The following is a 15,542-nucleotide window of genomic DNA, read 5'->3' as shown; positions in this document are numbered from 1 at the left end:
AAACTACCTATCTTACATTCCAGCATTTTTCCACAGCTCTTCTCTTCCTGGCCAACATGAAAGGTTTATCAGGCCTATGTCCTTGGCTTCGCTGAGCCTTTGCAGGGTAAGCTGCCAGCAGGGGGTAAACGGCCAGTGGATTACTCAGTGTTACTACCAACACAGGAACATGACGGCACCACCGGGACATAAAAAGGGAAGGGAATAAAGGCCAATCCCAGTCCAACAAAGAACAGATTACAGGATTTCTTTCCTAACCCGTGATGAAATTGGAACATTAGTAACAGTGATCCTGGTTAAGACTGCTTTCTCTAAAATTTAGTGTGGCCTCAGAACATCTGAAAGAGAAATGTCTACCCCTAGCCCCAGTCAGGTAAGTGAGCCAACACTCAGGCAACTATTTGTGGGCATACTATGTGCCTGAAACATCCCAGGAGTCTTCCTTTCTGCAACTTTCTTCCTACTGTTAGAGATTCAAATAAGAGAAGATATGTGAAAGCACTTACAGGTCTATGAAAATATAAGGTATTATTGTATCCTTAAATGATCTGGTAACACAACCAGCTGTTTTCCCATGGGGAATCACCTATGGGAAAACCTTGTATTATTCATAATATAAAAACCTCACATTAGTTTAATTTAGTTGAAAAAAATGAACTTGCAAGATTTTCTGGGATATGGCCATAACAACAAATTTTAGATAAACTAGCAAAGCACATATATTACAACTAAGGGAGGCAAATTTCCTGGATATGTGTAAAAAGATTTTTTTTTTTTTTTAAGGTTTTGCTATAGGGAAAAAGACTTTTTCTCAAGAGACAGAGAGGAAAAGTAAGAAATCACCCCCCAGGGAGGATGGCCACACTACAATCCCTTCTCTTTCAATCTCCTCTTGGGACGTGGGGCACATGCGCACACGTGCCCAGCATGACTTCCAAGCTACCAGGTCTGAGACTCAAACTGTGGTTGGTCATGTGGGAACCCAGCATACCTTGACCACCTTGCCACCTGCTGGCCTAAGAGATATTCTACTTAAAACCATAAAATTTAGGGAAAAAGTGAAAATATTAAAATACAGATTTTAAAGTCTCTCTGCTAGCTTAGTTATTTATAAAAGTACATTATAACTGGTCACCAAATTTCTGTTACATGTTTCCACCTCTGGGGCTAACATGTGGACCGAGTTGGAAGAGCTCTTGGATGTTGCCCAACCTAACTGCCCTCCCAGTGAGAAACCTCTTCAGAGTGTCTGCAGTGAAGAGCAGCTTCCAGAACCAAATCCCAGCTTCAATATTTCTACAAACAGGAGCCAACGACCTCTCCCAGCAGCAGCGCGTGGGGCTCTTAGGCAGTTTTTTCCTGCTTTGAGAACTATGGCACCTCTGCCCACAAGCCAAACTGGAGTATTAAAATGCACATATTTTATCACTAAAGAAAAAAACTTGCCTTGTAAAACCATTCTGTATAAGTTCTCTTTGAAGTTTCTGATCTTGAGCAGCATATTCAGAAAGTTCAGATTCCACCGCAGGAGGGAGAATGTTTGGAATAAATTTAGAAAACAGAGTTGGAGCCATCTGAACCCATTCTGTGTGAAAAGGAAAAATTCATTAAGGAAATCATATAGACAATTTAAACAGAAAAGGGCAAGTTTTTTGTTCAAAGGACAAAAACACACATAAAACCAAATTCAAAATTAGGGAATAAGCTAATGCAATTAATTCCATTCAGGTAAAAAAAAAAAAAAAGGAGTTAAATTTTTTTCTAAGAAGAATGTACAATATGAAGAAAGCAGACATTTTTACATTTTACTGGTTGAATAGAATTTAATGAAAAATCCCAAGATCTTGTTGAAAATTGTAAATATGAAAGGAAAAAAAAGAATGAGATTACAAAGAATTCTGAGTGAAAGGGTTTGGAGGAATAGGGGCTTGGTAGAAATACCAATCCTATTAGCCATGAATTAAAACAACATGCTGGCCCTAAAGGAGAGTAACACAGGTAACAATAAGGAAGCATATCTTCAAAAAAGAGACAACACGAACAAAGGGGTAGGGAGGACTACGCAGTCAATAACCTAGCCGGACATAACTGGTTAGTACTTTGAAATAAGTTTTCTTTTAAAAAAGATTTATTCCTTTTTTATTATTATTATTTTTACTCATTATTATTCTTTAATTTGACCAGATAGAGATAGAGACAGACAGAGAGAAAGCAAGCCACCAGGTCTGGAATTCAAACTGCAGTCAGCCACGAAACTAGTCCAGCTCCTTAACCACTAATGCTACCTGCCAGTCCCGAAATAAAAATCTTTTTAAACCCGTGTTAAATTAGAGCAAATTAAATACAATTAACAGTAACAAAAGAGAGAAGTAGTTACTAAATTATTTTTTAAAAAAAGATCAAGAGAGTAATCTGCACAACGTGACAAGAAGTCACAGGAAAATATCTACACCAGACATGACAAAGATGAATTAGTATTTTATTATAAAGAATTTGTATAAATCAGTAAGGCTGGATAAATAACTAGATTAAATTATTGATAAAAAATAAAAGTACTAAGTAGCCTTGTTAATTAATAGCCTCAGAAAAGTTCAAGATAAAATAAACATATTCTTTTCTCCCTACTCAGTAAACATTAAATATAAAATAGTGCCTATCCCCACCAAAGGCATCATGAAACTAGTACTCTTTTGCTGGGCATCCTTAACTACCACTGCTGACCCTTTTGACCCTTTTGAATTGTTTTAATGTAGCCTTTTCAAATTTTCCCTTTTGGAAAATATCTTGGCTGTATATATTAAAAGCCAGTAACGATGTTGATGCTCTTGAATCCAGTAAACCCACTTTAAAAACAGTGAGCAAGTGATTCTAAACCTGAAAAAAACATGTTTGACAATGCTGAGTCAAAATAAGGTTTTTTGTTTTTTGGTTTTTGTTTTTTTAAGCTCAAAAGAACAGCGTTTTATTTCTCTCTCTCATCTGTCTCTCTTTAAGTTTTGCTAGAGGGCCCATGTGCCAGAGAAACACAGAGAGGGAGGGAAAGCGAGAAATCATCCCCCAAGGGGGATGGCCACACTGCAATCCCTTCTCCAATCTCATCGCAAGATTTTGGGCACGCACACACGCACGTGTACCCAGCAGACTCGAAGTGCATAGTCAGCCATGTTGGATCCAGTCCCCTGCACCTGCTGGCCCCAGAATAGCTACATTAAAGACAGCAAATAAGCACTACAAATTATACAAGGACCAATCCACTTAACCCTGCATAAACTCATGGCAAAGTGTTCCCAGCAGTTGTCCTTCCAGTTTAGCTTAAATATAGCTTTAGGGCCTCAATACAATGATCTAGGGAATCACTAACCAGTCAGGCTGGCAGAAGTTTGCTACTCTACCAAACTTAAGCAATCATTAAAATAAAGATGAAGAATGAGCCAGCCAGTGATGTGATTAAGGTGGCTGGATTCCACATGGCCAACTGCATGATTCAAGTCCTAGACCCGGCAGCTTGAGAAACATGCTGGGCCGCGCGTGCGCGTTTATGTGTATGCCCAAAATCCTGAGAAGAGAATGGAGGAGAGGGGATTGCAGTGTGGTCATCCGTCCGGAAGGTACTTTCTCACTTTTCAATCTCTCTTTCTTTCTCTGTCTCTGGCAAGCCCTATAGCAATTTTAAATAAATAAGAAAAGATGAAGAAATGAAGGAAAGTGTATATGTTAAATGAAAAAAAGACAGCATAGTATATTGCTGGAGCTATTTCTAAACTGAGCTTCTATAGACCAAATGGAAGCACACCAAAAGTGATGAGCCATCAGAATCTTCAGTGATCAGAACCCAGAAAACTACAGCTTAAAAAAACTTTCTTATGTGATTCAGATGCAGTCACACAAAGAGCAGCACTTGAGAACTATGATGGGAGAAACTTTTACATTCAAAATTCAGTTTTTAAAATATTCTAACCTTATTCTGTCAGGTGAATAAAACTGCTTTAATAAACCAGGAATATAATGGGTACTGGCAAGACATGTAAATGTCAAAATATGTTTAACAGTATCTCAGAAAATGCCTAGGGCAGCAAAAGGTTAGTCCGCGATAAAATTCACCTTTTCAAAAGGACAATTCTGAAATACAGAATTCTCCTCACAAGAAGTATAAATCCTATTACAAGAGTTTGGACCTAGATAAAATAGCATTTAGATAAACATGTATCTATAATTTTTTTTCTCCTCTTAGTGATTAGCTTTATTCTGCAATTTTGTTACTCATGATAAAAGCCAGAGCTGATAGAGCTGCCTACTTGGGAGGCAGAATTTGTCATACTGTACTTGGATGCCTTCCAACATTAAAAAAGTCATTCATAACTGAGCACATGAAAAAATTCATGAGCTGTTTTCATCTCACTAGTGTAAAATGAAATTCAAAACTCCAAGCTAGAAAAAAAGTCAGTTCATTGGACACATACAATAAAAATCATTCTTGCTACTTTATGTAATAAATAATTACTTTATACGAGTAACTTCTTTTATGAATTATAAAGAACAGAGCTCAAGGACTGATCTAAATTTAAGTAACATTAAACTTGAATATTCTAAAAGTCACTAACATTTAAAGTAGTCAGAGACAGCCCTGGTACCAGTCTTCACTTGGTTTCCATTTTAGCGTGCTAAATTCTGACATTCTTCATTTCAACTAACAGCTAACAATCAAACCATCAATTAATTAAAGTAACTACTAAGCTCAAATGGATAGTAATCATAGCAATTAATGTCAATTAATGTCTGCACACTTGTTATGTTATCAGGTAGTGTTAAGCTCTTTACATCATGTTTTATTTCATTTATCCTCAAACAACAGAAGAATTTCACAAATGGATAATTACTGTCAGCAAAGCATTTCAGGTTTATAGACTGAGAACTTGCGATTTCTCTTCATGGACATTTCTTTAATTATCTAGAAAACTCTATGACAAGATTAAGTCCTGGCTTACAGACAGGAAGATACATACATATAAAAACACCTTGGTGAGACCAGCAGTTGGTGTAATGGCTGTGTTGCTGGACTCCCATGTAGTCGACCATGGTTTGAATCCCAGACCCAGTGGCTTAAACTCACGCTGGGTGCATGTGTGTGTGTGCCCAAGATCCCAAGAGGAGAGCGGAGGAGAAGGGATTGCAGCATAGCCATACCCCCCGGGGGATGATTTCTAGCTTTCTGTATCTCTGTCTCTCTCTATCTTTCTGGTGAGCACACACGCCCTATAGCAAAAAAAAACTCTCCAAAGAGAAGGAAAAAAAAGAAAAAAGGACCTTGGGATTCCTTAACATCTAAAATGCTTTTATTCAAAGATAGATACTTCAAGGTAATTTACAAACCATGCTTTTCAATACAAAAATCTTTGACTTTTGCTTGTGCTCTTCTGATTCTATCTCTACCCAAAACATTCTTAGGAAATAACTAGAACTTTTTCAGTGCTTCTAAATGTCTTGTGAATATGTAGGGTGTATTTGTAGCATGAGGCAGGAAGAAGAAACTTGGTAACAACAAAGACAGAGATTTAAACCAAATGTGAGATCCAATTTTATCCAAAGTGTATCCTACATATTATTTTTTATATTTCCTCACAGGTACTGCAAAAACCAAACTAGTTGGTTTTCACTAGCAGACAGAGTCCTAAGTGAGTTCTGAATTTACCGTTCACAGTGATGAATATCTACTCAACTTTATGCTAATGCAAATCAATATACCATTAGACCTCATCAAACACATATAGAACCTCTACTCTCTTGGATAAGGCTGTAATATAAACAATGTTGGATGCCTTCGAGCATTAAAAATAATCATTCACAACCAAGCACATGAAGAAACTTATGAGCTGTTTCCATCACTAGTGTAAAATGAAATTCAAAACTCTAAGCTAGAAAAAAAGTTCATTGGACACATACAATAAAATATTCTTGCTACTACATAAATAATTACTTTATATAAGTAACTTCTCTTAAGAATTGTAAAGAACAGAGCTCAAGGCCTAATCCCCACAGAAATGACAAATGTTTACCTGGTCTGAGAGTATACAGGCCTTTCACAATATTCGCCATAGTAGAAGGTGTGACCTGAAATGGTGTTGACTGGGCTTCTAAAAGTAAAGCTGAAATAAAAAGAAAAAATGGGTTGAAGAGGATGCAACACTTACTGATCATAAAGGGGTCTTGGATCTTGAATCCATGTTGAAATTAGAAAGAACCTTTCTATTACTATTTCTCTCAAAGACTAAATGGTAAACAAGTGCAAGAAAAGAACAGCCCAAAGGGACAAATCATGTGTTTATATACTGAGGGTTAAAAAAAGTAGCTAGATATAACAATGTGAATTATATTTGAATATATACAATAAAGGCTATCAGAGATGCACTGTTTATCCTCCCAATGTTAGCATCAATAGTTAGGTACAATATTGAACAGCGCAGATATGTTTTAAGATGAAATGTTAAAATGTTAAAGAATTTCAGAAAGAAATCATATCACTTTAAAATGCAATGTTTAAAAATGGAAACTCTAAGTATTAGATTATGAATGTCTTCTCAAGATTTTAATTTCAACATGTACCCAAAATCCAAGACCTGTCTTTATTAATCCATTCTCCTACTTCTGACCAATCATTTCGGGCTTCAGTCTTGTTCCCACTAATTCTTCACATTCAATCACATATTCACCATATGATCAAGCACATAATGTGTCTAAACAACCCTTTCCATAACTGTAATTATCTAGGTCAATCTGACAGGTAAGAAGTGATAAAGATTAAATTATACACAAAATTCACATCAACTAATTTGGGATTAATTAATTAAAAATATTACACTGATAGGACCAGGAGATGGCATAATGGTTATGTCGCTGGACTCCCACGTAGCTGATGGTGGTCTGAGTCCCAGACCCACCGGCTTAAAACTCATGCCAGGTGCATGTGTATGCATGCATGTCCAAAATCCTGAGAGGAAACTGGAGTAGGAATTGTGGTGTGGCCATGCCCCTGGAGGGCAATTTATCACTTTCTATCTCTCGGGGAATGCACGTACCCTAGAGCAAAAAATCTCTCTTAAAAAAAAAAGACAACTTTCACAGAAAACTGAGAAGGTGCTGTGATATTTCAATAAAATTCTCTCTGTTTAAACTCTAGTTAGTCTTCCCTTTTAAGGAAAAAAATTGGAGTTTGGGGGAGAGACAGGTTGACAAAGTAAAGAAAATATTTAGTATTTAGTAGGTGCTAGGTACTTTACATATGCTTAATGTTCACAAGCTTTAATTTAGGATTTACTTTCTTACAGCTTTATTATCTACTTTGTTTTTGTTTTTGTTTCTTTTTTCTTTCAAACAGGTAAGAAAAATGAGGCTAAAAACAAAACCCACTGAGTAATTAATCCAAAGTCACAGGGCTAGCTGGTGGCAGAAGGGGTCCAAGAACTTTTGTTTCACTCTAAATTCTGTAGTCTTCCTACTTCACTGTACTACCACTGAAATGTAGATTTTATATGCAAGTGGTACTAATAAAGTGTTTCCTTTATCAACAGTTTTCTTCTCAACACCACATATTAAAGAAACAAGTATGCTCCAACAATTCCACTCATCACAGATGCCAATAAATCATACAGTTTTAAAACTAAGATAGGACCTTAGATAACTGCTAGTCCTAAACACTTCTTTTTACAAACTATGACACTGAAGTCTAGGAGGTTAAATAAGTGCTCTGCCGAAAGTCACACACCGTTTCAATACTTGAATTGGAACCAGAACCCAGATCCTCTGGTCTTTCAAGTATTCCTCAGACTTGTTCAAGGGCTTCTCTCCTTTATTAATTTGAGCAACAATTATTTTGCCTTTTTAAGACTAGAGAATTTTGCTGTAGGGCACGAGTGCACACCGGAGAGACAGACAAAAAAGCAAGCAATCACCCCCAGGGGGGAATGGTCACTACACAATCCCTTCTCCTCCTTGGGCACGCACACACAGGCCTGGCGTGAATTTTAAGCTGCTGGGTCCAGGACTTGAACCACGGTCTTCTACATGTGAGTCCAGAGGCATTAACCACTACGCCATCTGCTGGCCCCAAAAAGCAACTCTTAAAATTAAAACTAAAACTAAAAATACTCTTGACTTCAAAACTACGTATTTCAGGGACCAGCAGTTAGCGTAATGGCTATGTTGCTGGACTCCCACGGAGTCAACCGCAGTTCAAGTCCTGGACCCGGTGGCTTAAACTCACGCTGGGCACGTGTGCGTGCGTGCCCAGGATCCCAAGAGGAGAATGGAGAAGGGATTGCGGCGTGGCCATCCCCACTAGGGGGTGATTTCTCGCTTTCTGTCTCTCTGTCTCTCTCTGTCTGGTGAGCGCACACGCCCTATAGCAAAAAAAGCTCTCAAAAAAAAAATTACATATTTCAAACTACAGAGTTTGCACTAAAACATGATTATTTAAAATTCTCTATGCAACTAATTTATAAATCTTCTACTAAAAAATTTAACATATTTCATTTTCTCAAGAAATGTATCCCATTAACTAACCCCAGCCCTAAATATTTGTAATTCTATCACATTTGCTCAGAATCACCAACAAAATAATACTATGAACCTACCTTAATTAATGTAGATCCTAGCAGTTCTGCTATTTTCAAAGTATAATTCAAAGTAAAAATTAATTTTGAGGGAAAATAATTTTACCACTAGCTAAAATTAGAAGCCACTTTATTTTATAAGCATTATCTAGATGAAAATGATCATACCAAGGAACGGACAGAAAATCACTCTGTGTACAGTGATGTCACTGTCTTCATTCATGAAAGATACTGTTCATGAATAATAGGAGCTCTAGAGTACTGATCTCTTTACTGGCACAGACAGTGTTCCTTTTGTCTTGCTGTACTGGTTTAAGACATGGCCCTCAAATCCTTTTGACACACCTTCTCCTGAAAGATAAGGGTCATGTCTTCTCTCCTAGAATCTGGGCTTTGTAATAGAATACAGCAAAAGTGACAGTGTGACAATTTCTGGGGCCAGAACTTAGGAAACTGGACCATTTCCTCTATCTTTGGATGTCACTCTTGGAGGAAACATGAGGAACCGAAAGTCAGTACCAATTCACCAGCCATATGAGTGAGTCATACTAAAAAAAGTCCTAGTCTTTGGTTGAGCCGCATCAGCAAAGAGAAACCGCTTCACCATGTCTTCCCCAAAGTGCAGAGCTAAGTAAATGACTACAGTTGTTTTAAGCTATTGTGTTTGGGGATGATTTGTTACACAGCAATAATAAATGACACACGAGCAATTCAAAACGTATTTGAAACCACAAGAAGAAAATAAACGGGCACAAAGACACTATGGAATACCATTCAATCATGGGAAACAATGAGACCTTGTCATTTGATTCAAAGTGGATAAATGCAGATTTAATGATAAGCAAATTAAGCCAGACTTTGAAAGTCATTGTATATCCCTGCTAACTATATACTGAATGTCTGTACTCTATGGCAGAAATGGAAAGACCAAAGATATGATAGTAGGGAGGATAAGAATAAATACTATACTGTTAGGGAAGGAGTGGATGGTGGAGGATGAGTAGGTAGGGCAAAGCGAAGAAACACATAACAGAATGGAAAGTTCCCTATTGAAGATGATGTACATGGTAATGTCCTTGATTAGGCACATACTACATGCAAACTTTGAAAAACCAGATTGTATGCTATAGAGTTATGCAATGACTAAATGTAGGTTTAAAAATCATATTTTTTAAAATAAAGTTAACTGATCAGATTTTTAAAAATCATAGCAACTGAGTGTCATTACTAGTTTGTTGGAATTACTTTTGTTGGAATAAGTGATGAGAAAATGTGTAACTAGAGACACATTGATACTTAATAGCTGTGTTATTTTGGTTTAAATTAATTTTAACCTCTCTTTGCTTCAGCTTCTCAACATCCATAAAATGAAAATAATGACTGTACCTGTCTTAAAAGCTTATGAAAATTAAATAAGTCAATACATATAAAGTATCTGTAACAGGTTCTACCACATATAAACAGTGTGTGTGGTTTTTTAAAAATCTTTTTGATGACCATCCACATAATACTGTTAAATAGATTCCCTTGTTCTGCAGCCCAAACCAATGAGGCTGCTGGTCACTTTCATACTCCTTACTCTTAGTAAGGAGTTGCTAAGTACTCTTAGCAATGCCTGAAAATTGCTCAATAAATACATGATAAACTCGGTTTTTTGGTTTTTGATTTTTCTTTTCTTGCTAGAGGGCATGTGTACTAGCCTGAGAGAGACAGAAAAACAGAGAAGGAGAGAAGAAAGCATTCCCCATGGGCAATGGTCACATGACAATTACTTCTCCATCTATCCCCTTTCAGGATTTCAGGCATCCACACACAAGTGTATGGTGTCTGATAAATTCAGTTTTACCCAATTTACAAAAGCTTAAAGGCCTTTCCAGTTTACTTAGAAAAGAAAACATATGTCCACCTTTTAGTGTAATTTTTATCAGATGCCAAACTAGTCTTTCAAATTCTCTTTATGTTTTCTCTTATCAGATCTAGACTAGTATATTCTCTTTTGAATATCCCCTTTGCATACGTCTAATATAACTGATTTCCAAATTACTGGCAAATGCAAAAACATATCTACAGAGTGCATTCATTGGCTTTACTACCAGACAACAGCGTTTCTCTATAAAATTTTAACAGAAACGACTTCAAAATACTGTACTCTATTTTACAATGAAAGCAAAAGGACAATGTCAATATCAAAGAAAATATTTAAATGGTTGTAATTAATAGTTGGATTACATCATGGGATAATCTTTTAAGATGTTTGTAGATATATGTTCAATCTTTGAAAAAAATAAACATGCCATAGTTTCAAGATTCTACGACTCTGTTCTGATTTTGGAATCTCTTAGGAATATAATAAAACAACATTATGTTCATTTACATTATTTGAAAACCCCACCTTCCTAAAATAAATTAGCCTAATGCTTAACAATTCCTACTTCCTAACAATCTCAACTTAAAATAAAAAATGAAAAAAGTTTGTGGTCATACTTAGAACAATTCTTTTGTAAATACTAGTAAAAGTCAATTGTGAGAGGCCAGCAAGTGTTGAAGTGGTGAAGGTGTTGGAATTCCCACATGGTCGACTATGGTTCAAGTCCTATGCCTGGTGGCTTGCTTGCTCACTCTCTCTCTTTCTCTGGCAAAACTCATGTGAAAACTAAATAAATTAAAAAATAAAATAATTTTTTAAGTCAATTGTGATAAAATATGACTAACAGGAAAACAATTAATAATGCATACTGTAAATGTAAATATAGGCTAAATTCTTAAAAAATGACTTGATGATGGACAAGCAGTTAGCCTGATGGCTATGTCGCTGGACTCCCATGTAGTCAACCATGGTTCGAGTCCCGGACCTGGTGGCTTAAACTCACACCAGGCGCGTGTGTGTGCGTGCCCAAGATCCCGAGAGGAGAATGGAGAAGGGATTGCGGCGTGGCCATCCCCCTGGGGGGCGATTTCTCACTTTCCATCTCTCTGTCTCTGTCTGTCTGACGAGTGCACGTGCCCTATAGCAAAAACCTCTCCAAAAAAAAAAAAAAATTGACTTGATGATATATTAACTATGACTTTTACAAGATGTCGAAACATTAGGTTATAGGGATCTTCTAAATCTCACTTGGAGAGGTATATTCTTTCCGGACAGGGAGAATGAGATGCCACTGACAGTGAGGGGAGTCAGAGAGACCTGAAGATAAGGAAAGACTAACAGATGCTGGCACTTTGATTTGCTTTCATTCTCTCTCTCTTTTTTTTTTTTTCCATAGAGACATACACTGGTCAGAGAGAAAAAGTGAGAACCCTGCCCCACCTCTGGGAGATGGCCACACCACAATCTCTTCTCCTCCACTCTCCTCCTGGGATTTCACACATGCACCCGGCATGATTTTCAAACCACAGGGTCCAGGACTTAGACTTGAATTGTGGTCGAACATGTTGGAGTCTAGTGCCTTTACTACCACACCACCTGCTGCAACCCTGATTTGCCTTCTTAATTACCTACATCACCATGTTTTACAAATACTGATTTGTAGAAGAGAAACTGCAAGACCACAAAAGGATAAGAAGCTTGTCTAAAACACACAGTAAATGACAGTGCCAGGTCTAGAGAAGGATTTCTATACTAAAGGATAAAAATCAGAGAAGATTCTGTACTACCACTTCAAAAATGTAACATTACACTTCTAGAGCTATTGCTAATGAAATTATGACAGAACCTCCTAATAATTCTTCCCTCATTGTCAGAAAAATAAAGGCAACAAGTATCAGGCCTGACATGAAGGCATTATCTAGTGACCTGGCTAAGCAGCTTCCAGCTTACCAAGTGACCTTCAAGCCACATTTTCAATTTCTTACTGTTTCTCCCTAATATAACAGGGTGAGCTCCAACACTGCCTGCTATCTAGTTCCAATGTCAGCATTGGGGTATTTATATATCAATGTTCTCAGAACCTCAAAAAAGAAATAATAAAGAAAAGATCACTGTAAGTGTTATCTCATCCTAAAAGATGACTGAATTACTTACGCATTAGGCTGTAAATGTGCTTTTCTGCAACATGTTCCGTAAACAGCTTTATAAGGTCATCTTTTAAGTCTCTGTTAAGCTTGGTTTCGATGTAAAACTTATTCTGAAAAAGAAATAAATTCCTTTTTGTAAATCAACTGGGGGAAATGGTAAGTCCAATGAACTAAAGCAATAAACATTATTTTAGGAAACAATGCATAGAGGTATCCATTAAACTAAACCAAATCTAAATAAATAAATAAACAAAACTCAACATGAAACAACAAAAGCCCTGCCACTATTAGTTATGTGTCTTTCTGGCATGAAATTAAGAGCGCAAAAAGATAAAATGCTATGAACCATACATCCCCAACAAAATACTACAAGAACCAATATTAACTAGATAAGGATGTACAGACATTTTAAAAATACATCATTTAGAGACAACAATAGGAAACACTAATGAAAAATACCCCATTTATCCATTATTGAGGCTTAAAGCAGGCAGTGAACATGCACTGGCAGACTCCCCAACTCACACTCCACTTCAATGAGAAGTCTAAGTCATTCAGTTTATGGCATTTCCAAGGCATTTATGGCATTTGAGAGGTTACTACAGGGCACGTGCACTCGCCAGACAGACAGAGAGAGACAGAGAGACAGAAAGCGAGAAATCGCCCCCCAGGGGGGATGGTCACGCCGCAATCCCTTTTCCTCCATTCTCCTCTGAGGATCTTGCGCACGCACGCACATGCACCCAGCATGAGTTTAAGCCACCAGATCCAGGACTTGAACCGCGGTCGACTACATGGGAGTCCAGTGACATAGCCATTACGCTAACTGCTGGTCCCTGTGTCTTCCATTTTTAACTAGTTTCATGATTCATATAAGAGTTCTGTTACTTAAAGCAAAAGAAAAGCCTTTTTATAAATTTCTCCCAAGATAAGTCTTGGCAAAAGACAAGGCAAAAACCAGTTTCTTCTGCATTATTAACTAGAAAACTCTTGATTAACTTTTATAAATGTTATCAGTACCCTAAGAATAAATAAGGGTAAATGAAAATCATGAAGCATTACATGATCTTTTGAAAAGTGACTTCTAAATAAGAGGTGGAAGTAATTTTGTTTGGCTTTTACTTAAATGTACATTTTATGGAAAATTATTTTAAAGCTTGGTATGCATATACAGCAATCTACTACTATAGAATACAGAATCAACCTAAACATACCATTCCCTAACCTAGTAAATGAAGAGGGGCCATGGTTGCTTTCTTTTTCTTTTTAAGTTTTTGCTATATGGCGCATGCACTCACTGAAGAGAGACAGACAGAAAGCAAGAAATCATCCCCTAGAGGGGATGGCCTTGCCACAATTCCTTCTCCTCTATTCGCCTCTAGAGATTTTCGCATACACACACACACACACACACACACACACACACACACACGTGCCTAGAGTGAGTTTTAAGCCACCAGGTCCAGGACTTGAACCACAACAGACTATGTAGGAGTCCAGTGATGTAACCATTATACCATCTACTGGTCCAGAGGGGCCATGGTTTCTAAGGGCTCCTTTGTTCGATAGCAACATTAACATTAAGAATCTACAATTCTGTATATTTCAAAGAGGGAGGGAACTAATTAACTAACTATTAATTACATTCCTAATATAACTCCCCAAATAAAGGGGATCATCAGAATGGAAGTTAATATTGCACTGTTCTGTTTTTAATGGAATGACTTTGTATTTATCATACATCATATTTTTAGAACACGTCTTAACTTTCCACTTTCCCTGGACCAAGCACAGTGCCTACCATGTGGCAGAAATAAAATAAATGCTCACTGAGTGACTGTTGAGTAAAAATGTCTGCTTGTCTACTCAGCAAAAACAGACAAGTTACTTACAGTATTTCAAAATATAAACTATCAAACTACCAAAGCTAAATAATTTAACTTCTAATAAAAGAAAATTAGGACACACTGAGTATTTGGGGGGAAAAAGAAAAAGCTCTAACTTACCATATATATGAAAAGAGGCACAATGCTCTGCAATGCTCCCATATACTGTCCAAGAGCTATATTAAATCTTTCAATATAGAGATCGGGAGGGCTGGCCTGTGACAAAGAACATATAGATATGTGATCACTCTGAGAAAGCAAGCAAACGACCTTCCACTGCAGTCTGAAATGCAGAAGGACTTAGGAAGAATCCAAAATTCACACAGAGTCACAATAAAAGGATACCATCTATATCCTGAAGTTAAGACCTTTTCTTTCCAAAAATCTGCTATATAAAACTGAGGTTTGTGTTAGTCATCTTTTTTTTTTTTTTTTTTTTTTGGAGAGATTTTCACTGTAGGGCGCGTGCGCTCGCCAGACAGATAGAGAGAGACACAGAGACAGAAAGCGAGAAATCACCCCCCAGGGGGGATGGTCACACCGCAATCCCTTCTCCTCCATTCTCCTCTCGGGATCTTGGGCACGCACGCACGCACACGCGCCCGGCGTGAGTTTTAAGCCACCGGGTCCAGGACACGAACCGCGGTCGACTACATGGGAGTCCAGCAACATAGCCATTATGCTAATTGCTGGTTCCCTGTGTTAGTCATCTTTAAAAATCATGGAACCTTAACATGTTAATGCTTGCTCTCTTAATGAGTAAAAAGATACATTCAAAATTAAGATAAATTATGTTTTAAAACTCATCACTGAATTATACAGATAGTTCCTACTGGAGTCAAACTAAATCAGGCTCAGAATTGGGGAGGGCACAAGGGGGTGGTGGTGTCCAAGGTCATGGTACAGGCTTAATATACTATTAGAATATTAATGAAAAAAATTTTAAGTTGTATTTCTTTTAATGAGAGAGACACACACACACACAGGCAGAGAGAAAACCAAGCACTCTTAATGGGGTTTCAAGTGACGATCACTA

General features: G+C 37.3%; 1 protein-coding gene across 3 annotated transcripts in view; it reads right to left on the bottom strand.

Moving 5' to 3' along the window:
• CACUL1 (CDK2 associated cullin domain 1) overlaps window positions 1-15,542 on the bottom strand; it is a 68,951-nt gene that overhangs the window by 10,615 nt on the left and 42,794 nt on the right. For 2 of the 3 annotated variants that reach the window (XM_006160405.3, XM_027776568.1), the window contains exons 4-7: window positions 14,627-14,722; window positions 12,628-12,730; window positions 6,054-6,143; window positions 1,447-1,585 (exon numbers count right to left, since the gene is read on the bottom strand). In XM_006160405.3, the coding sequence (XP_006160467.1) occupies window positions 1,447-1,585; window positions 6,054-6,143; window positions 12,628-12,730; window positions 14,627-14,722 (428 nt within the window). The remainder of the gene's footprint in view (window positions 1-1,446; window positions 1,586-6,053; window positions 6,144-12,627; window positions 12,731-14,626; window positions 14,723-15,542) is intronic. The other variant, XM_027776569.1, reaches the window with a different exon arrangement.

Source organism: Tupaia chinensis, unplaced genomic scaffold (genome assembly GCF_000334495.1).
Source record: "Tupaia chinensis unplaced genomic scaffold, TupChi_1.0 Scaffold000683_1, whole genome shotgun sequence".
Taxonomy (NCBI): domain Eukaryota; kingdom Metazoa; phylum Chordata; class Mammalia; order Scandentia; family Tupaiidae; genus Tupaia; species Tupaia belangeri.
The sequence above is the reverse complement of the archived record's forward strand: the minus strand, read 5'-3'. Positions and strand labels throughout refer to the sequence as shown.